Below are 23,562 nucleotides of genomic sequence, written 5' to 3'. Positions count from 1 at the left end.
CTCTGAGGTTGGACCTTTCCTCAAAACCTGCATTCCTCGGGGTGCATGGGTGGCTCAGTGGGTTAAGCCACTGCCTTTGGCTCAGGTCATGATCTCAGGGTCCTGGGATCGAGTCCCATATTGGGCTCTCTGCTCAGCAGGGGGCCTGCTTCCCTTCCTCTCTCTCTGCCTGCTTGTGATCTCTGTCAAATTAAAAAAAAAAATAAACCTGCATTCCTCACAGGCTGCTTTCTGGAAAGGATTCTGTGTGCACCTGATTCCTCTATCTAGGCACTTGATTGAAAGTTAATTAACCTAAGCTTTGTCCTAGCTGAGTGCAGAATAGGACAATTTACATAGAAAAACTCATTTCACGCAGGGCTCCCCAACTTCTTGTCTGTGGGATGTGGCAGGGCCCTGGGTGGGTGGGTGTGAGTAATAAGGCAAAGTGGAGAGTGACCAGGGGATGCACGCCTCTGCGAAGACACGCAAAACTGTAAAAGCCATTTGAGGGCTTAACAGAACCTGTTGGCAAAGGAGGCTGCCAGTTCTGTGACTTCTCCGTGGTGATTATCCCCATTTTCAGATCATGATACTGAAGTGAGTATGTAACCTGCCTGGAGTCATATAGTTAGCAGTTAAGTGGGCCCCAAACTTGGCTTTGGATCAATTGGGCTGGGGGAAGAGGAGAAGAGGTGACTGCTTCCCCACCTCACCTTGCCTGTGTCTTCTTACTGTCTCCTAGACAAACTTCGAGGGGAAATTAACAAGGTGGTGAATAAGTACATTGATCAGGGCATCGCTGAGCTGGTTCCAGGTGTACTCTTTGTCGATGAGGTCCACATGCTGGACATCGAGTGCTTCACCTACCTGCACCGGGCCCTGGAATCTTCTATTGCCCCCATCGTCATCTTTGCATCCAACCGAGGCAACTGTGTCATCAGGTAGGGTGGCTCCCTGCTGGCTGTGGGGCTTTTCCACCTTCCATCTGGATTCATGTTTTCCTCTGGGATCACTTTCAACCCATAATGTCATGGGTCAGGATGGAGGTGAAGGGAGATCATGTTCATTCTGAGAGCAACCCGTCAAAGTGGCTTGTCTTCACAGGCAGTTCATGCATTAGTCACGTTCCATCATGGCCACCAAAGGCAACAGTCACCTGTTAACTAAATATGAGGGCCTCCTGCATGGTTTCTGGGGTTAACATTGTGGTGTGATTTGGTCATTCCGTTGGAATGAGCAAAGGCAAGGTCAGATAGGCTGGTCTAGAGTGACCTTACGTATATGAATTTCTATCCTCATATTAGCTGTGGGGGGTAAGTATTCGTGGCTTTGTGTTTTAGATGAAGAAACAATGGCAGAATAACTCCTGGTCAAGGTCAGAGGACTTTCTTGAGATTCTTTTTCTCCTAAGTACTCTGCAAACGAGCAGGTGAGCCCAGACAACACACTATCTTCTGAGCTCTCAAGGGCCCCGTCCTTGGTTGTTTTCTCACTCTTCTGATTTTTTGTGCTCCTGTTTGAATGCTGGGGCCTGGTCCCGACAGTGCTGGGGCATGAAGCGGGGTGGCGAGAAGCCCTTTTCAAGCCTGCCAGGGAGCAGTGGAGAACAGAGCCCTATTCTACACTGGGTGCTCCTTGGCAGTAGGGGTGGTAGGAATCTAGAAAGAGACCCTAAGGCCCATGGGTATTTCAGCACAGAGCTGGAGTCAGACCAAGTTAGGAACCCAAATTGCTGATTCACCTAGACTGGCCTCTGAATGATGGTGGGTTGTATCCAGGACTTTAGCTGGCTCTTGACAGGGCTTTGTCTCCATTGATTGTTCCAGAGCTGTGCTGCTGGCTCAGGGGCAGCTCACCTCTCAGGTGATTGCTCTGGCAGAGAATTAGGATTTGCTTACATGGTTCAAGTTCATGTAGAAGCAGCTTGTAGTTACTCTTTGAATTCCTGTATTGGTGTCTTGACAAGACCATCATCCCAGGTGTTTTCTGCATTCTTGGGGAGAAGGCAGCTTGTTCCAGGGCCAGGCCAGCCGTTGGTGAGAGGAGCTGGCTGCCTGGGCAGCCTCTGGAATCCTGGTTTGTGGCCTGGTGCCTCGCGAGCCTGGCACCCCTGTCGCATAGACCCTGTAGCTTTGCTGGACTTGTGCTTGCTTTGGTCTGGCCCGGCTTCAGTCTGGAGTTAATGAAAGGCTTAGCCTGGGCTGATGGCACCCCCTGCTGGGGAGGTCTGCTAACAGGCTCCTCTCTCTCACACATCACCCAGCCCAGCAGATGCCCATGGAGCCTGGCATCTTCTGACAGGAGCAGACTCTTAGGACTCAGAGTACCTTCTCTCAGACCTGTCCCACCCAGGACAAAGTACCCAGGAAGGTGGTTCTCAACTCAGGACATGCTCAGTGGGGATGGAGCTCTGGTCCGCCCGAAACCTGGGAAACGTGACCCCAGCATCCCCAGACAGAGTTCACTGAGGGCTGCTGGGGGCTCTGGCTGCCCACAGCTGCCAGACTGCAGTCACCCCAGTGGGAGGAAGGTGCTCGGAGTGTGGCGCTTTCTGCAGCTCTGCTGAAGCAACCAGGATCGGGGCATCTGCTCTAGATGAGGGTTTTGGTGCGAAGCCCTGGAGCAGGTAGGGATTTTGTTGTAGTGCTGAGAGTGATGTGCAGTTAGCAACAGTAGAAATAAGAGCCAGCATATACTGAGTTGGTCCTTCTTTGCACCTTTTTTTTTTTTTTTAAGATTGTATTTTTATTTATTTGACAGAGATCACAAGCAGGCAGAATAGCAGGCAGATGAAGGGGGCGGAGGGATCCAGCTCCCTGCTGAACAGAGAGCCCAATTCGGGGCTTGATCCCAGAACCCTGGGATCATGACCTGAGCTGAAGGCAGAGGCTTTCACCCACTGAGCCACCCAGGCGCCCCATGCTTTGCACCTTCTGTGCACACTGCTGATCACATCTCAACTTACTGAGGAAGGCATCGGTGTTCTCATTGTTCAGATGAGGACTTGGCCAAGGTCATACAGCTCAGCAATAAGGCTGGGATTTGAATCTAAGGTGTTGGACTTCAGAGCCAATGCTCCCAACAAGATGTGAAGTGATGACATTTCTGGAATATTGGCATAGTTTGGGCAACATCTGACTTGCTTCCTGATAGACTTTACTTCTGGAGGGAACTGTTGACCTTCCTTGCCCTTCAAAACTGTATCTGACCTTCAGAGCTCGAAAGGAAAGGGAAGAGGAGGGAGGGAGTTCTCTGTAACTGAGGGCTTTCTCTATGCCCAAAACAGTCCACAGCACTCTACATAGCATCCTGACGATTCTGTAGGCAGGTGACCTTATTTCCAGGGAGGTGGAAATAAGGTCACACAGGAGGTGACGTGAATGGGCCACAAGTCTGAGAGTCGGCTGACTCCAAATTTCCTGCCGCCCCGGTTCTCCTGCACTGTTTCTTGATGGTGTGGGGTTGAGCTGGTGCAGGTCTGTGAAAGTGCAAATTGCCCCCTCTTACTCTAGGTCTTGTTTCCTTGTGCACAGGAGAGAGGGAGGCCATTCCTGCAGGAGCACCTTGAGGCCTCAGGCTCCTCCTGGGCACTCCTGGGCGCCCTCCCTTGCCGCCCTAAGAAGGCCCTTCTGTGCCAGGACCCTCAGCCATTAAATGAGAGCCTAGCCTTGGTCCCAGCTCCCCAGACTTGGGAGGTCGTCTTCTCCTGTGGGGAATAGCTCCTGGGGTTAAGGAGTCTGCAGGAGTTTCTCTCCACAAGTCACAGTGTTGCACCAAAGAGCAAAACTTAAGAAACAGTGTGGTCTCCACTCAGTGTGTTCCTGAGGCAGAAGATGATACATTTGAAGAAAACAGCTTAATGGATATAGAATTCACATAACCTATGATTCACCCATCTAAAGTGTACAGTTCAGGGTTTTTTTTATTTAGTCACAAAGTTACCCAGACATCACCACTATCCATTTTAGAACATTTTTGTCACACCAGAAAGAAATCCTTCATCCATCAACAGTGATCCTGCTGCCACACCTCACCCCCAGCTGGTTTCCCCCACGCTCCCTCCCCACAGCCCCCAGCAACCGTTCATCTAGTTTCTCTATGCATTTGCCTTCTCCAGACAGTTCGTATAAACAGTTCCGCACATCCTGTGCTCTTTGGTGCCTGGCTTCTTTCATGGAGCATAGTGTTTTCAAGGTCCATCCGTGTCGTAACCCGTGTCAGCCTTTGTGGGTTTTTAAGGCTACATAGTATTCCAAAATGGAACGTTTAGTCGTACATTGAGTATTTTCTTAGTTGATGGACGTTGGGTGATTGGGTTGTTTCTCTCTGTGGCTGTTATGAATACTCTTGCCTGAACATCTGTGTACAACTTTTTGTGTAGACTTTGTTTTTAATTTTTTGGGGGGACATACCTATCAGTAGAATTACTGGGTTAGATGGGAACTCCTTTTAACCTTTCAAGGAACAGCTGGACAATTCTCCACAGTGGCTGCACTCTTCTCGCCAGCAGTGCCTGAGGGGTCGCTTTCTCTACATCCTAGATGACACTTAGTCTTTTACAGTCTGGCCTTTACACCAGTCTTTTACAGTCTGACCTTCCAAGCGGTGTGATGTGGTAACCCACTGTAGTTTTGACTGGCATCTGGCTGTTGAGTTTGAGTATCTTTTCATGTGTTTTCAGCCATTTGCATATCTTCTTGGGAGAATTGTCTGTTATTATCATTTGCCCATTTTTTGTTGTTGTTCGGGTTGTCTTTTTTTTTTTTTTTTTCGGGTTGTCTTTATTAGCGAGTTCTTTGTGTATTCTGGATACTAGACCTGTAGTAGGTGTATGATTTGCAAATATATCCTCCCATCCTGTGGGTGGTTTTTTCAGTTTCTTCATAGTGCCTTTATGTTTTGATGCAGTCCAGTTTTTCTGTTATTTCTTTGGTTGCTTGTGTGTTTTGGTCTCATATCTGAGAAACCTTTTAAATATCACAGATATTTAGATCTGTGATCTCCTCTACGAGTTCTGTAGTTTTAGCCCTTACATTTAGGTTAATGATTATTTGTGTCAGTTTTGTGTGTAGTATAAGAGGTGTGTCCAGCTTCATTCCTTTGCATGTAGATGTCTGGCTGTCTCGGGACCACTTGTTCGTCACTGAATCTCCCTGGCAGCCTCCTCAGAAAAGCAAATGGTTTCCTTCTTAGCTCTCTGCCCAGGTCCACTGTGTCTCCTGTCATCAGAAAAGCTTTGTGGTGTCTGTGTTCCTGTAGCCACAGAAATATAAAGAAGCAGTCAGGCAGTGATTCTCAGCTGGCGATACTCTGACTTGTCATGACTTTGGATGCTGCTGGCTTCTGGTGGGTTGAGGCCAGAGGGGCTGCTGAATATCCTGTACAATGCACAGGAGCAGCCCCTACAAAAATTAATTGGTCTACAATGTCCAAAGTGTCAGCAGGTGAGCCCTGAGTTGTAGTAGTAAGATAGAGGCATTCACAGATGAGTCAGCCCTTTGGACCGGTAGGTGTAGCTGTAGGATACATTTCTAGATGCGCGGTGACCTTGTTCTGCAGGGAGGCCATGTTGGATTCCCAGGAGAATTAGGCCTGTGACGTCGAAGCACAAAACTGCATCTATGGAAGAGGCAAGGCATTAACGCAGTCTGAGCAATTGTCAAATGGCCTGTTGGGCTGACACCAGAGCTGGAAAGGAGCCTCTGGGTACAAGAACGAATCTGCAGTTTTAACCAAAATGTAATTATTACAGTTTATTATTGGTGATATGACAATTACGGCAGCCTCATTAGGCAGTGAGGGCTCTGCACCGAGAGCTCCTTCTGGGCTCACCACCCATGCAGGCAGCACTGGTAGAGAGGGGCTTCCATTCCCTCGCCCACTTAGCAAGTGATGTGACAGACCCTTATGTGGGACTTTTGCAGAAAAGAATCCCAGAAATCATTTTTTACTAATATGTCTCCTAAAAGAAACTTTGTACCTAATATTCAAAGCTTGGACAAATGTTTCAGCTTTAATTCCTGAAGAATGCTTGGTGCTCTTTTTTTTTTCTCAAAGTTTTTCTTATTTGTTTGACAGAGAGAGAGCACAAGTAGGCAGAGAAGCAGGCTGTCACTGAGCAGAGAGCCCAATGTGGGGCTCAATCCCAGGACCCTGAGGTCATGACCTGAGCCGAAGGCAGAGGCTGAACCAACTGAGCCACCCTAGGTGCCCTGCTTGGCACTCTTTAAGTGGAACTTTTTGTTTAAATTTTTAGTTCTGTGTATTCAAAACCACGAAAATTTTTTCTTTTTCTTGTTTTTTTTTTTCTTGCATAAAAAGGGGAATATCAAATTAAATTTAAAGAAGAAAATCAGAAATTATCTAAAAAAAAAAAAAAAAAAAAACTGGAGCAGATAAGCTCCAGAAAAAGAGTCTTGGTGAATGACTTTATTGGGAAGGTTGGAGAAAAATGAAGATGCCCTTTAGCTTAAGAATTTGTAGGTTAAGGCACCTGGGTGGCTCAGTTCATTGAGTGTCTGCCTTCGGCTTGGGTCATGAACCCAGGGTCCTAGGATCAAGCCCCCCATCAGGCTCCCTGCTCAGTGGACAGTCTGCTTTTCCCTCTCCCTCTGCTGCTCCCCCTGCTTGTGCTCTCTCTTCGTGCACTCTCTCTCCCTCTCTCTAATAAAAAAATCTAAAAAAAAAAAAAAAAAGAATTTGTAAGTTATCTGCAAATCAGCTCATTTTAGGAATAGAAGAATCCTTGGTTCTTAATATAAAAATTTATGCAGTTTTCTCTTTTGAGTGTCTAAGGAAGCAATCATTACAAACTCTCCTGTGTCCCCTGCACAATAAATTCTTTGTTCCAGCCAACTTTCAGTGGATGGGCAGCTTGTGCAACACCATCTGCCTGGACAAAGAGCATTGGAGTATTCCATTTTGTTGATTCACCTATCTCTTCGCATGTGTCCTCATTAATTTCTGTGGTAGTCACAGTCTCTCCCACATCTCTTAATACCACATTTAAATGTTGATGAGAAGCATATAATCTGTCTCAAAGCTCTGTGTTGCTTCTCATCTTCCCAAAAGTTCACTCATCCAGGCTGATACATTTCTAGATGCGCGGTGACCTTGTTCTGCAGGCAGAACCAGGGAGAGATCCAGGGACTGCTCGTGGAGATCCAGGGACTGCTCTGCGGTGCTGGTGGTTTTGGTGGTTTGCTGCTGCTCCCCTTGTCTGCCATGGTTCAAGCCCCCATGAGAGATTTTGACATTTGATTAGATGTACTTCATTTTTCTTCTAACCTTTTCTTCTTCTTTTTAAGAATTTTCTTTTCTTTTTTTTTTTTAAGATTTTATTTATTTATTGGGGGGGGGGAGTAGACTCCCTGCCGAGCAGGGAGCCTGATGTGAGACTTGAGCCCAGCACCCCAGGACCCCAGGATCATGACCTGAGCCACAGGCAGACCCTTAACCTTTTTTCCTTCAGACTTTTTATCTTTGTTATTACAACTGAATCGAAGATGATTTACCATGAGTGTTACAGAGTTTGGGATATTTAACATGGCATAGTTGAGATCTTGTAAAGAATTCTCCAGAGAAATCCCAAGTAGAACTTAAAAAAACCAAACTTGCCACCTAAACAGAATTAGATACCTGAAAATCAATTGTCATTTTCAAAGGTTATTTTGAATACGAAGTTGAATGTGAAGATCGTAAGCCTCCCAAACACTGAGAGTTGAATCATGATAGAATTTAATCTTTATAATTCTTCCTTGTTATTTTGGAAATATTTTTTGATGGGTGAGATTTGTTTTCTCTGAAGTTTATATTTGCTACTAGTCTATTTCCCTGTTTATTTTTAAAGGTCTTAATTGTTTTTTCATGTTAGATGTACCAATTACTCATTAAATGTTTTTATTTTAAGCGTTTTATTCTTTCTTTGAATTGTTTTTATTTTGAGAAAATTTCTGTAATGGAATTTGCAGTTTGAGTTCTTTTTAAGTATACACCTGTCTTGAAAATGTTCCTGTCTCTGCAAACACTGTACCTGTTAAGCAGTGAGTCCAGGCTTCCCCTTTCCCAAGTCCTCAGTAACCTTCACTGTACTCTGTGCCTATGAATTTTCTTTTGCTTGCTATTCCCCCAGAGGAATCCTGCAACATCTGCCCTCTTATGACGGGCTTCTTTCACTTAGCACGCTGTTGTCGTGTGCCTCCAAGCGTTTTAGGCCTGTGATAGTCAGTATACATTTACACTTCAACTGACTGGCTAGAATTTCATCAGCTAGATTTCTTTACTGAAGTTATATTTCTTGAAAGCTCACTTATATCTGAAACTGAATATTCTGATAATATTAACAACTAAACCCAAAAGACCTGCCTTGTTCTTTGTTCTACTGATGAGTTACGATGTGCAGTCTGGGATAAGTTCAGGAATGCTAGAGTCAGTGCTGACATCGAGTGGCTGCTGCCATGACTCCCGGAGGCTGGGACAGGGGCGCCTTAGTGTATTGGGCTTCAGACACAGCGGCTGAAGCTGGCCTCATGTGCTGCCAGCTCTGCTCGGCACATGACCTCTTGAGTAGCTGGTGTTTCGTGGCCTCTTAGGTTGGAAGGGCTCCCTCCTGGGCCACCCTTCCTATGACTTGGCTAAGGATTCGAGAGAAAAACAGGCACAAAGTATATGATTAGACAGTTCCCAAAAAGAAAGAAAATAATTAATGGATATAAGGGAAACATTGAAATGATTCATTAGTAATCAAGGAAATGTAAATTCAAACAAAGTGTCACCCTTTCTTTTTCTAAACCCTTAAAGCAGCAAAATCCTTAAGAATTAGCATACCCGGTGCCAGCTACAGTGCACTGAGATCAGATTACTCGTGTAGCCACGGATTCTTTCAGACGTATGCAGGATTATAGCAGGCACTCAGAGTTGCTGAGGAAATGTTCATGGCTGTATGCATGAAATTTTTTATCAGACATCATTAATAATGGCCAAAGTTGGAAACTACCTAAATGCCCAATGGTTTGGGTTACAGAAAATACTCGATAGGTTATTTATTTATATATTTTTAAGATTTTATTTGAGAGATAGTGAGAGAGAGCATGTGCACGCACGAGCAGTTGGGAGGGGCAGAGGCAGAGGGGAGAAGCAGACTCTCTAGGGAGCAGGGAGTCCAATGTGGGGATATGGGGTTCGATCCCAGGACCCTGGGATCACAGCTTGAGCCCAAGGCAGATACTTAACTGACTGAGCTACCCAGGTGCCCCCTTTATGGGTTATTAAGACTGAAGCAACATGGACAAAAGCAAAACAAAAAACCAAAAACTACACACTTAATGTGACTTAATAAGGGCATCTCTATGAAAATTTGGTAAATATCTATAAGACTTTTGTTTATTTATTTTTAAGATTTTATTTATTTATTCGACAGACAGAGATCACAAGTAGGCAGAGAGGCAGGCGGGGGGAGGGGAAGAAGGCTCCCCGCTGAGCAGAGAGCCCGATGCGGGGCTCGATCCCAGGACCCAGAGATCATGACCTGAGCCCAAGGCAGAGGCTTAACCCACTGAGCCACCCAGGCGCCCCTATATGAGTATTTTAAATAGGATTTTAGGTGGCCTTTTTTCCCTCTTTCCCCAATTTCCTGTTGTTTTGATATTTGCTACAATAACGAAGTTGCTTTTGGTGCCATCTGAATGTTAGTGGGTTCACTCTGTGGTCATGGGTCGACTGAGGATGTGAATTGCCTACCTTGTCATGGTGAGTACCTCCAGTCTCGTTTCTGGTCTCAGAGAGGCCTGGGTGATGTGATCATTCTGGCCCTTGCAGGGGTACTGAGGACATCACCTCTCCTCATGGCATCCCCCTTGACCTTCTGGACCGTGTGATGATCATCCGGACCATGCTATACACCCCACAGGAAATGAAACAGGTGAGGCTCCCTTTCAGCCCTTCTCTCTTCCCCCCTCATCTGCTCCTAGCATTCCCCGATGGTCTGCAGAAAGATCTGCATGCAGCAGACCTGGCTCCCGCCACCGTCCTGGCACTTAGCTGCTGGCCTTAGGCAAATTGCAGTACTCCGGGGTTCAGTCATCCCATCTGGAAGATGGGTGGGCTGAGGCTGTGTCTCAGGTGTCCCAAAACCTTAGCCATCTGTGGGTCCTTGCCCTTGTCTTTGCTACTCTAGCCATTCTGAGAAACTTCAGGAAAGGGATTGTGAAAAAATCAGCTTGATGACAGCCATTAGGGAGGCCACCAGCTGTAGGACAGAGGCAGTAAGATATGATTTAGTGATCACAGGGCTTGTCTGCTGAGTAGGCAAAGCCAAGTGCTCCATCCCACCAGGACCCACAGCAGGCTGGCTCCGACAGGGCACAGAACCTGGAGCAGGGTGAGAGCCTGTCTGCTGCAACCAGTGTGATTAGTGGTGGGTTTCCTGGGGGCTGTGGAGGCCATAGAGATGATGGTGACACAGGGTCCCAGCTTAGAGGGGCATCTGGAAGTGGTAGTCCCAAAACCAACCTATAAGAGGCTGAAGGAGGTATACCTGACACAGAGCATATGCTCAGGATTCTCTGTGATCTAAATTTGTGTTAGGCCTGAGGGTGGGAGATGACAGGTGTCTGTGGTCAGGCCTTACCCCAAAAGGGCTCTGTCCCAGCTTTCCCCATAGTGTTTGTCTCTTGCTTGATCTGGATTTGGAGTACCATGTGCCCAGGTGCTTTACAGTTTGATTTCTACTCCCCTTCCTGGTACTGCCAGGTAGTCCTGGATCCCCACTCTTCCTGTGGATGGCTCAGTCCCTGAGTGGCAAGTCCTGGGTGCGGAGCCCAGGCCACATGCCCAGTAGTGGGTTGTGCCCTGGGTTGGTGTCCCCTGGGGCAGCACTGCCATGCTGTTGCCCTGCCCGTCCTTGTGCCGGAGGGTCTCGCTGCCGGCACGGGTCTCTCACTGTGGGCTCCAAGTGGCCACAGACCAGGTGGACCAGGGCTGCACTATTGTCTCAGCGGGCCCTGCCGGCACCCTCGCCTCTCACAGAGTGCAGGCCCTCTTTGTTGGATGTCATGCTGGGCCTGTGGACACACTTAGCCAGCAGGATTCCATTCGATCCCCAGTACCTGTGAGTTGGGAGAGCTGTTATCATTGTCATTCTTAAAGATGAGGATGCAGACACCGAGGCCCACTCATCTGCCCAAGTTCGTAAAGCTATCAATGGCCAGTAAGTGACAGGACTGACAAACTGGGGCCCAGGCTGCCTGGTCCGGAAGCCCATGTTCTTCATCACTGCGCCACCAGCTCCCACCTGCTAGAAATAGCTCATTTGTGGGGGGGACTCCCTTTGGCAGTTTGTCTGCAGGGCCTTTCCTTTTGGAGCTCTGAGGGCCTCTCCTAGGCACTCCTTGGTGGCCCCCCTGCTCACTGTGGCCCCCCAGCCTGGCCCCTTGGACGTTTGTTGACCAACACCTGCCAAGTGCCATGGTGATATAGGGAGCTGGAGACCGCCAGAGTGGTAGTAGTGCAGGGTGGCCGCGGGCACGTTTGGGACGGAGTGTCCATGACTGGGGCCCCGTCACCAGATGAAAACTGGTGAAAGGGTGAAAACTGGATGGAAGGCAAGGCATTCGCTGAACAGAAGCAGAGGCAGAAGCAAAGGAAAAGTTGATCGCCGCCCCAATCCTTACTGTGGGGACAAGAGCCCCATGTTATCCTGCCAGGAGAGGCAGCCCCACCTGCTCGAGGTGCTTCGTGGCCGAGTGACTTTAGCCATTGGCGCACCTTTGTGATCCTTGGCCTTCTTGATCCTCCAGAAGGTCTGCTTTCTCTTTTCCAGGTTATGAGGACTAAGTGACAGTAACTGAGGGAGGGGACTGGGCTGGCGGTCCTTTGTCCCTGTGCAGTTATTACAGCTACTAATGGCTTATAGGTTTTCACTGTCACCCTCTGGGGGCCTTACAGCAGCTCCCAGTAAGCAGGCTTTGCGGCTCCCGAACAGCAAGGGTCCTGTGGTCACAGAGATAAGCTGCGGAGCTGGGACCCCGCGCAGAGCCAGTTCACCTTTGTTGCCTCCATTCAACCCTGGAATACTGGGTCGGAGCTGTCCTGGAATGTTCTGTGCTGTGCCTCTGGCTCCTGGGCTGGTTCCCTTCTTGGCGGAGTCAGGAGGGCCTCTTCTCAGGCTTTCTCTTGGGTGAGCAGAGGTCAGACCAGCTGCCAGGACGCACATTGCTTTGTTCTGGTGGGTTCAAGGGATAACCTCAGCATTTTTACTTAGCCTGGGTAGGTTTTTAAAGAAACAAAGTAAATGTAACTTGTGTACTCTGCCATCAGTACCGACACCCTCATAAACTATCCCTGCAGGTTATTAAATGATTAAAGATCTAATTTATGAACTGTCCGTTTCTGAGCAGTCTGAAGCAGAAGCTCTTGGGATTGCTCTGACCTGCTCGCTCTCTCTCTCTCTCTTTCTCTCTCGAGCAGCCCTGACATTCCTGAAGCCTGACTTTGAATGCTGTACAACTTGCTGAAGGCCAGATGCTCTGGGCTGAAGCTCTCCCCTTCAGTATCACTGAATGTACTCCCCTCAGTAATACTGAAGGCTTCCTGATTCAGTATTTGCATCTCCCTAGAGTTTCTGAAGGCCGCCCCCCTGCCCCCGCCCCGGGACATTTTTCTTGGCAGGACCAGGAGGCTTCGTTAATCCCCAGCTGTCAGGGAAAAGCCCTTTTCTGTTAGAGCCCCAACCTGCCTGGCTCTGGCTGTCATGGTCACAGGCCTCCTGCAGCTGGAGTCAGAAGCAGGGATCCCTCATTCTGCTCCGTTCTGCGCGATCCTTATACCCATCCCGTAACTTCCCTCTTCTAAGCGGCATTTAGCTTTATCCCCTAGATGGTGGAGCTCCTCACGCACAACAGAGTCTTTCGCTGGAGGTCAGATGCCAGCAGCCCACTGGCTGAATGAGTTCTGTGTAGCCAGTGCTGTGATTGTGAATGACTCAAACAAGTTGCCATCGTTTAGAAATTGGGACGTTTCATACAGAAGTCTAAGTTTGGAGTCTCTTTGGACCGAATGAAACCTCCCTATGACTATCTGCCCTCTGCCTTGGTGGCACCAGCAGCCGGCAGCAGACAGGCCACCTTCCCTGGCTTGCACGGCCCCTGGCCTGGTCCAGTTCTTTGGGACCCGGCTTTGCTCAGGAGTACGACTTTTCCCAATCACGGCAGCTGACCTGCAAGGTGCCCTCACCGGAGTTCCCAGGCGCTGAGCTGCCAGCAGGTCTCTGCCCCAGAGCCACAGGCCGGGTGTGAGGAGTCCCGCTCCTAAACCGCCCCTCCCTCTCTGCCCCTTGCAAGGCTTTAACCGAGGGCTCAGTCTTTCCCATTTCCTATGCCTCTACCTCGGCTGTTTTTATGGCTTTAATTTAAACAAGGGCTTCTTGATATCTTGTTTACGAAGCTGCCAAAGTGAAAAATTCCTGTATTATATGAGGCTCGAAGTCCTCGAGTTATCTCAGCTCCCCAACACACAACATCATTATCCCAGCTGCCCCTTATCACTCAGCACCGGCGCGCCCGCAGGATCCCGGGGCCGCGTGTGTTACCGCCGCCCCGCCGCCGGCCCGCCTCCCCTCTAGCTTCCCCAGGATCCTCACACCACAGCGGGCGTCAGAGATTAGATATCTCCCAGTGATGTTATGAGGGCTGGTAAATCTTTAAAAGTAACTTTTTTGATTTATTTAACCATTGTATTTATCAAGCAAATAAAAAATGTCTCTTCCTGCCTGAGTGCTCATATAGGTGGTGGTGCCCACCCTGGGGAGGAAGGTTAGAGCCCTGGAGGGAAGCAGGTTTCCGAGGGGCCTGTGTTCTCCAGATCCTGGGACTGCATCAGGGAGGATGGAGAGACAGGAGCTGAGCCCCCTGGTGCACACCTCCTTGGGGTACCAGCCGCCGTCTAGGCACTGCCAGCCCCAGCTGTGAACTCTTCACAAGGGCTGTGGGGTGGCTTGCGCCCCGAGGTGTGCCAGGCCAGCATCCCCAGGTGAAGGCCAGCTCTCTCCCCCTCCAGAGGTTTGGGCCTCTTTGGCATTGGTGGTGCGGGACAAGACATATGGGAGAAGGTCGCATTTAAAGCACGTGAGAAAAGGGAGCACTTGAGGCCGGTTGCTGTTGATCATAGTCTTTCTCCTCCAAAAGATCATTAAAATCCGAGCCCAGACAGAAGGAATCAACATCAGCGAGGAGGCGCTGAACCACCTGGGGGAGATCGGTACAAAGACGACTCTGAGGTGAGCGCATCTGCCTGGAGCTGCTCCCCACCTGCCTCCTACCTGCTGGGGTCTGCCCAGGGGCCCTGGGGGGGCCACCAGGGACCGCATTCTGCGACATAAAGGCAGGTCCCTCTCTCAGGGCATAGGACCACGTCTGTCCTCACTGCTCTGATGGGGCTTGTCCTGGGCACTGTGATTTCGAATGCAGAATATTCCGGTGAAGTTGCTCATAGAGCTAGAGTAATGGGTTGGGTCCCCTTGTCCTGCAGTGGATGCTCCCCTGTGTGGAGAGCTTGCTAGCTTTCTTGGTGCAGGCGACGGACGACCCAGAGATCAGGGTCCAAGGCATACAGCTCATCGGCCAGGCCCTGCTTGGCCTCTCCCCTGGGGCTCTTCTCCAGGCTGTGGGGGGGCAGGGAGGGGGTGCAGATGAGGGGGAAGGACGAGTGTGGACACAGATTGCTCTCCTAACTGTTCACCAGTGGTCCAAAGCCCACTGCCTGCAGGATGTCCGTCTTAGTGCTTCTGAAACCGTGACCTCCCAGCCCCTAATCAGTTCCTAGTTCTGTTTTCCTTTGAGTCTGTTGGTTGCTCCAAGGTTGAAGCAGAACTGCAAGCCATTTCATTTGGGTGGAGGGGTGCTCTGAGAACTCCCAGTGTTTCGTGCCTTCGTGTGGAGAACATGCTTTTAGTTGGCTGTGTGTTCATTTGCCTGCTGTGTGCTGGGTCTGGGCCTTAGCATTCCTGGCCTGCACCTGTGTGCCCACAGTCTGTGATTTCCCCCTCCTTTTTTAAAAAAAGATTTATTTTATTTACTTTTCTAAGTAGGCTCCATGCCCAGTGTGGAGCCCAACATAGGGCTCGAGCTCATGACCCTGAGATCAAGACCTGAGCTGACATCAAGAGACGCTTAGCCAACTGAGCCACCCAGGCATCCCAGAAAGATTTTGTTTTTAAGCAATCTCTACCAGCTATACGGGGCTCAAACTCATAATGCTGGGATCGAGAGCTGCACGTTTTACCGGCTGAGCTGGCCAGAGCTCCTGCAGTCTCCCGGAAGAGCAGTGCTATTACTGCAGTTATGGGGGACTTTGAGGCCGACAGAGATTTAGGGGCTAGGATGTGTTGTGCTGGTGACTTCTTTCCTCTCATGGAGTCACCGTGGCAGGTCCTGTGGGTGTGGTGAGAGGGCTCCCACCTGTGGCCCTGTCTCACCTCTGCCCTTGGCCCCCATCACTCTAGGTACTCAGTGCAGCTGCTGACCCCAGCCAACTTGCTGGCCAAGATCAATGGGAAGGACAGTATCGAGAAAGAGCACGTCGAGGAGATCAGCGAGCTCTTCTATGATGCCAAGTCCTCGGCCAAAATCCTGGCTGACCAGCAGGATAAGTACATGAAGTGAGACGGCCTGGGTGTTCTGCAAGAAACTCCGGGCATGCCTGGCTGGGTGCCACCTGCGAGCAGGAGGCTGGCCCCTTCAGCCGTGATGGGCAGCACCTGCTCGGTGTGGAAAGGATTGCTTTTTAAATTATCCTTAACTTCTGCGGTTGCTTTGAAAGAACCCTGCCTCACCTGGCATGTTTTCTAATAAATCGAGGTTATTTTGATGACCTGTCTCTCGTAATTTTTTCTTACAAATAGACTTTGCTCTTTAGCACAGTTTTAGAGGCCCCGAGTTGTTGTGAAGGTAGAACAGGGAGCTCCCAGCCCCCCATCACCACTTTCCTTAATGTTAACATCCTGCAAGGCTGGATGGCTCCTTGTCCCAGCTAGGGAGCCAGTGTTCTTATGTTGTACCCCGCTCACCCTTCCTGGGTTCCGGAACAGCCTCCTCTGGCCTGGGATCCTGCCCAGGACGCCATGGTACATGTCGCCCTTATACCTCCTTCATTTGCTCTTGGCTTGGACAGTTCCTTAAACGCTCCTTGTTTTCACTACCTTAATGGAGAGCAGTGTGCCTGTTGGACATCCTGTCGGATATCCCACAGTGCAGTTGGTTTGATGTGTCCCTTACGGACTCTCGGGGTTTTGGGTTCTTGGTGGCAATGCAGTGCCATTGCCATCACACCACACCAAGGGTGTGTTGGCGTGACCTTCCCCTGTCGATGGTTGGCCGCAGTCACCTGGCTGTGGTCACATGCGCGCTCTGTAGTGTCCTCTCTTGAAAGAGTCACTAAACAGCCCACATTATAAGGCTGAGGAGTAGTGCTCCATCTCCCGCTTTTTTTTTTTTTTTTTTTTTAAGATTTATTGAGAGAGAGAGCATGCATGCATGACAAGAGGGGAGGGGTAGAGGGAGAAGAAGACACCCCGCTGAGCTCAATCCCATGACCCTGAAATCATGACCTGAGCTGAAGGCAGACGCTTAACCGACTGAGCCACCCAGGCTCCTGAGAGCTGGACATCCGGATAAATTATGTGGCATCCTGCACAGGAGGTAACTGGTCTCCCCATTCGCTCCCATTTGTGTACTTACTGAGTCACTTGTATCCAGATGAATCCGGGATATTTATCATATACTTGGGGTTATAATCTGGTACTATGTTTTCTGTTCTGTCACTCCGATTGTCTCGGCTTCGACCCTTGAGAGCTCTTCCGGTTAGCTCCTGTGTTCCTTTGACATATTAGTCCACTGAGTGGGGCTTTTAGCCCTTTGAGAGGAAGGGGCATCAGCAGCCCTGACGGACAGATGCCACAGTGGGACATCTCACCCGGTAGGGAGAACACAGCTTTCTGCCCCTTCCCCGGCCAGTCCTCGTCGGCTGGCTTAGCCACAAAAGCGATGCCTCAGTGAAGGCTCAGTATTGGCTTTCTGCCCACCAGAGGGCAGGAGAAGGGGACCCACCAAGATGGGTATCTTGATCCAGTCAGGGCTTTAATCCTAGTCAGCCCTGATGGCCTTGTGGGGCAGGCATAACTGTTGTTCCATGAGTGATAGCCACCTGAGCATGACTAGAACACTCCAGGCAGGAGAGCTGGCATGGGTGTCTGTCTAGCTCCCCAAGGGTCTCCTGACCACACTCATCCCCAGGAAGGCCCCAGCTAAGCTGTGTGATCAGAGTGGATCTTCTGTGTGCCTGGACCCCGAGGGAGGTGCCCGCATGGGAGCCTTGTGGGGGGACTTGGGAGTGAGGGGAGACCGGGTCCAGTCGGGAGATGGTGGGACGCTTCCTGAAATCAGGGCTGAGCACTGCAGCCTTCCCCAGGCTACCCAGATCTTCTGTCTTTGTGCCTGTGCCTCTGGCCTCTGGCCTCCCAACCCAAACTATGGTAGAAAAGAATGACACCTAAGGTGTGGCAAGACCTATTAGGTCCTAGAGTCAGTCCAAGTGAGGAGGGATTGGGGGAGGGGTGTGGTCACAGCCCTCTGGGATCTTGGCCTTGGAGCCGGGGAGCCGGCCCACTTCACTCATCTGCTCCAGTAAGGGAGATGGTTCTGGATAGGTAGAAAGGTTGGATTATTTTAATTTTCCTCCTATTTTTTCCAGCAAGGCCTGTGATTATTACATTAATCTTCCAGGCGAAGTTTTTACGACCGATCCCTCGCGGACTATGAGAAGTTTCTCCATCCATTACCAAGAGGGAAACAGACCCTGGTGGGGAGGAAAATATTTGTTACATCTTATCAGGCTGACACACAATCTAACAACAATTACAGCAGCCCCATTTTTTGCACGATTTCAGCTCCAGAGTGAAAAATTGTGGTAATATTAAAGTGAGTCAGGGTGGGGGCTGGTCCTAGAAGAGGCTGGTATTCTAAGCTCTGGTCTGGGGGCCTCCCAGCAAGCCAATTGGGTGGCTGAGGGGAAGGAGTGTTTGCATGTAAATCCCAGCTCCCTGTCCTGTGCTAATGGTCCTGGAGATGCTGGAGATGCTATGTGAACACCAGAAGGGCTCCTGAAAGACAATGTCCCCAGCCCTCGCTGGGAAAACCGCTTGTCCCCCTCCTCCTCAGCCCAAATACCTTCCCAAATACCATCACACCTCTTAGGGTGCCCTCCCTAGATTGGTTCATAGGATACTGTGTTTTTAGAACCAAATAGATAGATGCTGGTGTTGCACCAGAAAGGGACATCTTGGTTAGCAAACACTCCTCAACGTTTTTCTAATAAAACAGCTGCACATCAGTGTCGGGACGGACTACCTGTTGGCTTCCATTTCTGACATCAGCGTCAGCAGGCTTCTGCCAGGAAAATCGCAAACACCGGTCACCCGGTGGTTCTCCGTGCCTGTCACGGCCAGCCCTGGGATGTCAGCTGGTCACACCTGAGCAGCAACTGCTTGAGGGGTCCCAGACAGGCAACAGGTGGGAGACAGGAGCAAACGGGTTCTGGGGACATGGCACACAGGGATGTGGTTTTGATTGGGTTTGGCCCTTGGTCCTGATGAGGGCTTTGGTCCTTCTGGTCCTCTGAGCTTTGGTTTCTTCCTCCAGAAGATGGGGGCAGTCTATCCCAGTGGATGATGGGTATGGGGACATGGTGAGGTGGTGTGTGTTTGCCTCAGTCACTCCAGATAGTAAAATTCAGGGAGCTCCCAATCCCTGTCCCTCCTGGGAAAAAAGAAGGTCACAGTGTGTCCAACAGGAGGCAGAAGCTGGCTAGGCTCCATCCCTCCCCATCTCAGGCCGCCGCCTTGAAAAGGCCTAGAAATCCCAGGTGGGTGGACCCTTCTGTTAAACCCAGAAGGACCAGCCCCTGCTCAGGGACAAACAAGCTCCGGAGCTGAGAGCCGGTCAGGGCACACACTTTTCCCTCGGTGTCCACAACTTCCAGAAACAATATGCTGCTCCTCACTGGGCCCCTTGGGCTCCCCAACTCCTGAGCGAGGACCAGCCAAGGTGGGAGCAGCAGGAGTGGAGAAATGGCTGCCCCCTTGTACCAGCCAAATAGTGACAACCGCTTAACCAGGTCAACCCTACCTTATGGTGTCTGGGAAACCGTCCAGCCAGGTAGCAGACCAGGGTCCATCCACCTGGGCCCACCTGCTGGGCCCTCACCACGCCTCCCCCTCCCAACCATCCCGGGATGGCTGGTCCCCGGGGACCTGCGGGAGGCCGGCGCAGGGTGACTGGGCAGCCCAGGGTGCAGGGACAGCGGTGCAGCGGGGCCGGGGGTGGGGGGGCCGGGGAAGGGGTGGGCCGGCTGCGGGGGCTGGCTGTCGGCCCGGCTGGCCCCGTCGCCCCTCCCCGTCACTCGGCGGCAGGCGCAGTGATTAATGGCCGGGCCGCGCCGCCCGTGCCGCCATCAGCGCGCGTCTGGGCGGCGATGGATGCGGCTGTCAGGCCGGCCCGGCCCGCGCTGACCCCCGGCCCCGGCCCGGCGCGATCAATGGGCGGCGCGCGGCGGGCGGCGGCTGGGCCGGCGCGATAAGATGGGCCGATGGGCGCCCGCCGATTGCCCGCTCCGTCACCCGCCGTCACCGTCCCCGTCACGCCGCCCGCGCGCAGATCGGCGCCGTCAGCGCTGCGTGATTAATGGGGACGCGGGCAGCGGCGGGGAGGGCGCGGGCGCGCGGACCCCGCAGCGGAGGGACGCGCGGCGGCGGCGGGGGTTGCCGGCTGGAGCCCCTAAAGCCCGGCGTGCCACCAGCCATGGGCGCGCACACCGCACTCTCCTACCGGGGTGCGGGGTTCACCGAGGAGCCACGGAGTGCGTGCGGGTTGGGGGCACACGCTGGTTGCGCGTGTGCACCAGCCCAGGCAGGACCCAGGACACGCGTGCGGGGGACCCAGTCACGAGGGCTGGGGCAAGGACGTGCACAGCGGGCACAGAGGTGTCGCTAAGGCCTGCTCTGGCCCACGTGCCCTGGTCACACAGGGGCCTGCGTGACCCCGGCTGTTAGCACACGGCGGGCTGGGAGTTGGGGGGGACAGGTTATGTGACCTCTGTTCCCTGCCCCTGCCTGGCCCAGGCCTCTGCCGCCAGGGCCACCAGGCCCCTCGGCCCTTGCAGGTCTATCCCTACAGTCCCAGCCATCTTTGGAAACGCCCAGGTGTGACCCAGTCAGACCCCTACTCAAAACCGTCGCATACATCCGCATGGCCCAGGGGACAAATCGTAAGGCTTGCGGTTGCCCCTGCGCCTGCCGACTCAGCCCTGCACCTGAAGGGTACACTCACAGCGCTCCCCTGAGCGACACCCCAAATCCAGAACACCCCGCTTCAGCTCGGCGTCCTGAGTTCATTCATCCTGCCTGCCCTGCCCTCAACACACCAGGTGACTGCGGAGAAGAGCCGGCAGACCGCCAGCGCCGAAGTCCACGGATGCGCCGGAGGTGACCTGTCCCCCCGCCTCTCCTGGGGAAAGAGCCAGGCCACCTGGGACAGTCAGCCTCAGAGGCACCCACTCGTCGATAAACTGATAGGAAGGAGCCGTGGGCCTGGTGCTAAGAAAGGCGCTGGGAGGGCTTCCCAGAGGAGGTGACCAGAGCTCAGGGAGAGGCCAGCCGCCCCAGGCCAGGGATAGCAGGGGCGGGGGGCCTAGCAGGCGGGAAGCCCGAGTGGCCAGAGTGACCGAAGGCAGCGCGGGAGGGGGGCCCAGCTGCGGCCTGTTTGGTGGGCGGCGGTGTCTCAGGGGCGAGCGACAGCGGGGACAATGCCAGTCCCTCTCCCTTTTCGCTTCCCGGCGTTCTGGAGAGCTTCCCACCGCGGCGCTGCGCCCGTGACCGCGGAGCCACAGCGCCCTCGCGCGACCAGATGCGCACAGCGCCTGCCCACCGTCGTGCCTCTCGACCCTGGGCCGCCGCATGCCGGGTCTGGAGGGTGGCGGGCTTGGCCTTAGGGTCTGAGATCCCAGCGGACCCACAGCTGCCCAGCCTGCTTCCCTACAATGGAGGCCAAGGCCAGCGCGGGCAGGGAGGGAGTGTCTGTCCAAAATTGGCTGTGGGAATAGGGCAGCCAGGTAAAATTATTGAGCTGGGATTAATAATAACAATAACAACAATATATAACAGAATATATATATATATATAACAATAACAAAAAATATATATCCGTATATATTTAAGTGGATAATTTAGATCATGTTCAAAATGTAAAAAAACAAAAGGAGTACACAGTGAAGAATCTTCCTCTCCCCCTGCCCTCACCCATCCTATCTTCCCTCTCCAGAAGCAGCCCGCCTTACACGGGCGTAACTCTCCAGAGATGTTCTCTGTGTACAAGCCAGTGCCACATGCATAGCGTGCTTCCCAACGTGTACGAAAAAATTTCAAATGTAAAAAGTTGCAGGAACTGTACGGTGACTACCCATATCATCTAGACGCTCTCCAGCCTTTCCTGCATCCAACTCCATCTAATCTTTTTTCATTCATTCCAAATCAAGTTGTAGCCATTACACTTCATGTGTAAATACTGTAGCATACATACAGCGACCTAGAGTTCAGTGTGTGTGTGTGTGTGTGTGTGTGTGTGTGTGTTTAAAGATTTATTTGAGAGAGAGAGAGCATGAGCAGGACGAGGGGTAGAGGGGGAAACAGGCTTCCTGCTGAGCAGGGAGTGCAATGCTGGGCTTGATCCCAGGACCCGGGGATCATTACCTGAGCTGAAGGCAAATGCTTAACCATCTGAGCCACCCAGGCACCCCGTGTTTTCCTTTTAAGGTTTAATTTATACACTGTGAAATGCACTAATCCTAAATGGACCAATCCATTGAGTTTTGACAAATGAAACCCAAACCCCTATCAAAGATGTTACTGTTGCCCTAGAAAGCTCTCTCTGGTGCCTTTTCGGAGTCTCAAACACACTAGAGACAGAGACAGAGAGAGAGAGAAACCGTTCTGGATGTTCTCACCATAGATAAACTTCCCCTGCTTTGGGACTTCTTAGGACTGGGATTGCGTGGTGTGTGTGCTCTGTCTTGTGACTGGTTCCTTTCAGTCCCTCAGGCCCCTGTTCCTGGGATTCACCCACGCTCTGGTGTGCATCTGTGGTTGGTCCTGATTTCTGGAGATGCCGCTGTCTGGGTGAACCACCCTTTACTCATCCGTTTACCTGCTGTTGGCTGGCCCATTCTCACTTCTCAGCTTTCATGAATAAGCTATTTCTTTTAAGGAGGAAAATGTTAGAGATGCCTGTCTTATTTTTAATTCTTTTCCAATATTCATCAAATATATTCTCATAAAATAGTGAACGGTATTAAAGAATGTGCATGCGATGTACACTGTTTTTAAGTAATCTCTACACCCAACGTGGAGCTTGAACTCAACCACCCAGAGATCAAGAGGTGTCTCTGAGGGCGCCTGGGTGGCTCAGTGGATTAAGCCGCTGCCTTCGGCTCAGGTCATGATCTCAGGGTCCTGGGATCGAGTCCCATATCGGGCTCTCTGCTCAGCAGGGAGCCTGCTTCCTTCTCTCTCTCTGCCTGCCTCTCTGCCTACTTGTGATCTCTGTCTGTCAAATAAATAAATAAAATCTTTAAAAAAAAAAAAAAGAGGTGTCTCTGAGCCAGCCAGGTGCCCCAAACATTCTCACAGAAATCTTTGTATAAGCACAAATTTTTATTTCTCTTGGGTAAATACCCAGGAGTGGAAGAGCCAGGTGTAGGTAGGTAGGGTGTATGTTCAGATTCCTGAGAAATTGCTAGACCTGTTCCCGATGCATGATCTATCCCTCTCCAACATCTTAAACACAGAGTGGCACACGCTCTTCCTGCTTCTTGGCAGTTTTCTTCTCCCTCAATAGCACATCTTGGGGGCACCTGGGTGGCTCAGTGGGTTAAAGCCTCTGCCTTCGGCTCAGGTCATGATCCTAGGGTCCTGGGATTGAGCCCCGCATCAGGAATTTGCCAGGCCAACAAAGAGAGACTGGGGAGGGCCTGGGGGTCCAGTAGACGTTGCAGAATGCACATTGCTGGGGTGTGAGTTCTCCGAGGGTACAATAAAATCCTCACCTCTTTACCTCCAGGGGCTCAATGATGTGTGTTGAGTGGAAAGGAGTGGGTGATGTGGAGGTGTGCTGGCCAAAGGTTCTGGGGTAGGGTGATGGAAAGCCCCAGAATGTTTGGGGCAGGGGAGTAAGGAAGACATTGCCACCAAGGGGCACTCCTGGGACTCTCCAGAACCAGGCACTGGTGGGTGTTAAAGTTCGAACTAGAGCTTTTGCTAATCCTTAGACAGTGATCACATGCCCAGCCCTGGCCCTCAGCAAGCCACGCTCTTCCCTAGAACATGGGCTACCTTTCCAGGCAGGGATCAGAGGCTTGTCTGTCCTCCACACTGTGCCTGAGTTCTTGACTTCTCAGCCTGGCTGGGACTTGGGCCCAGGACAGGCTTTCAGCAGGAGCAGGATGGGGTGGGGCGTGGGGCAGGGGTGTCAACAGGTAGAG

At 51.5% G+C, this 23,562-nt stretch overlaps 1 protein-coding gene and 1 long non-coding RNA gene across 2 annotated transcripts in view; one reads left to right on the top strand and one right to left on the bottom strand.

The window, feature by feature from the left end:
• Window positions 1–15,843, top strand: part of RUVBL1 (RuvB like AAA ATPase 1) — a 43,895-nt gene extending 28,052 nt beyond the window's left edge. The window contains exons 8-11 of the mRNA XM_082747030.1: window positions 725–923; window positions 9,799–9,901; window positions 14,163–14,254; window positions 15,479–15,843. Of these exons, the coding sequence (XP_082603156.1) occupies window positions 725–923; window positions 9,799–9,901; window positions 14,163–14,254; window positions 15,479–15,638 (554 nt within the window). The 3' untranslated portion in view covers window positions 15,639–15,843. The remainder of the gene's footprint in view (window positions 1–724; window positions 924–9,798; window positions 9,902–14,162; window positions 14,255–15,478) is intronic.
• A 1,860-nt stretch (window positions 15,844–17,703) lies between these two features.
• On the bottom strand, window positions 17,704–19,465 carry LOC309844429. The gene is made up of 3 exons (XR_014300678.1): window positions 19,158–19,465; window positions 18,381–18,788; window positions 17,704–17,829 (listed from the first exon to the last, which is right to left on the bottom strand). It is a non-coding gene; the product is annotated as an uncharacterized lncRNA (long non-coding RNA).
• Window positions 19,466–23,562: the final 4,097 nt, after the last annotated feature.

The sequence above is a fragment of the Mustela nivalis genome (assembly GCF_964662115.1).
Source record: "Mustela nivalis genome assembly, chromosome: 1".
Classification (NCBI taxonomy): domain Eukaryota; kingdom Metazoa; phylum Chordata; class Mammalia; order Carnivora; family Mustelidae; genus Mustela; species Mustela nivalis.
Note: the sequence above shows the minus strand (reverse complement) of the source record. Positions and strands in the feature narration are given on the sequence as shown.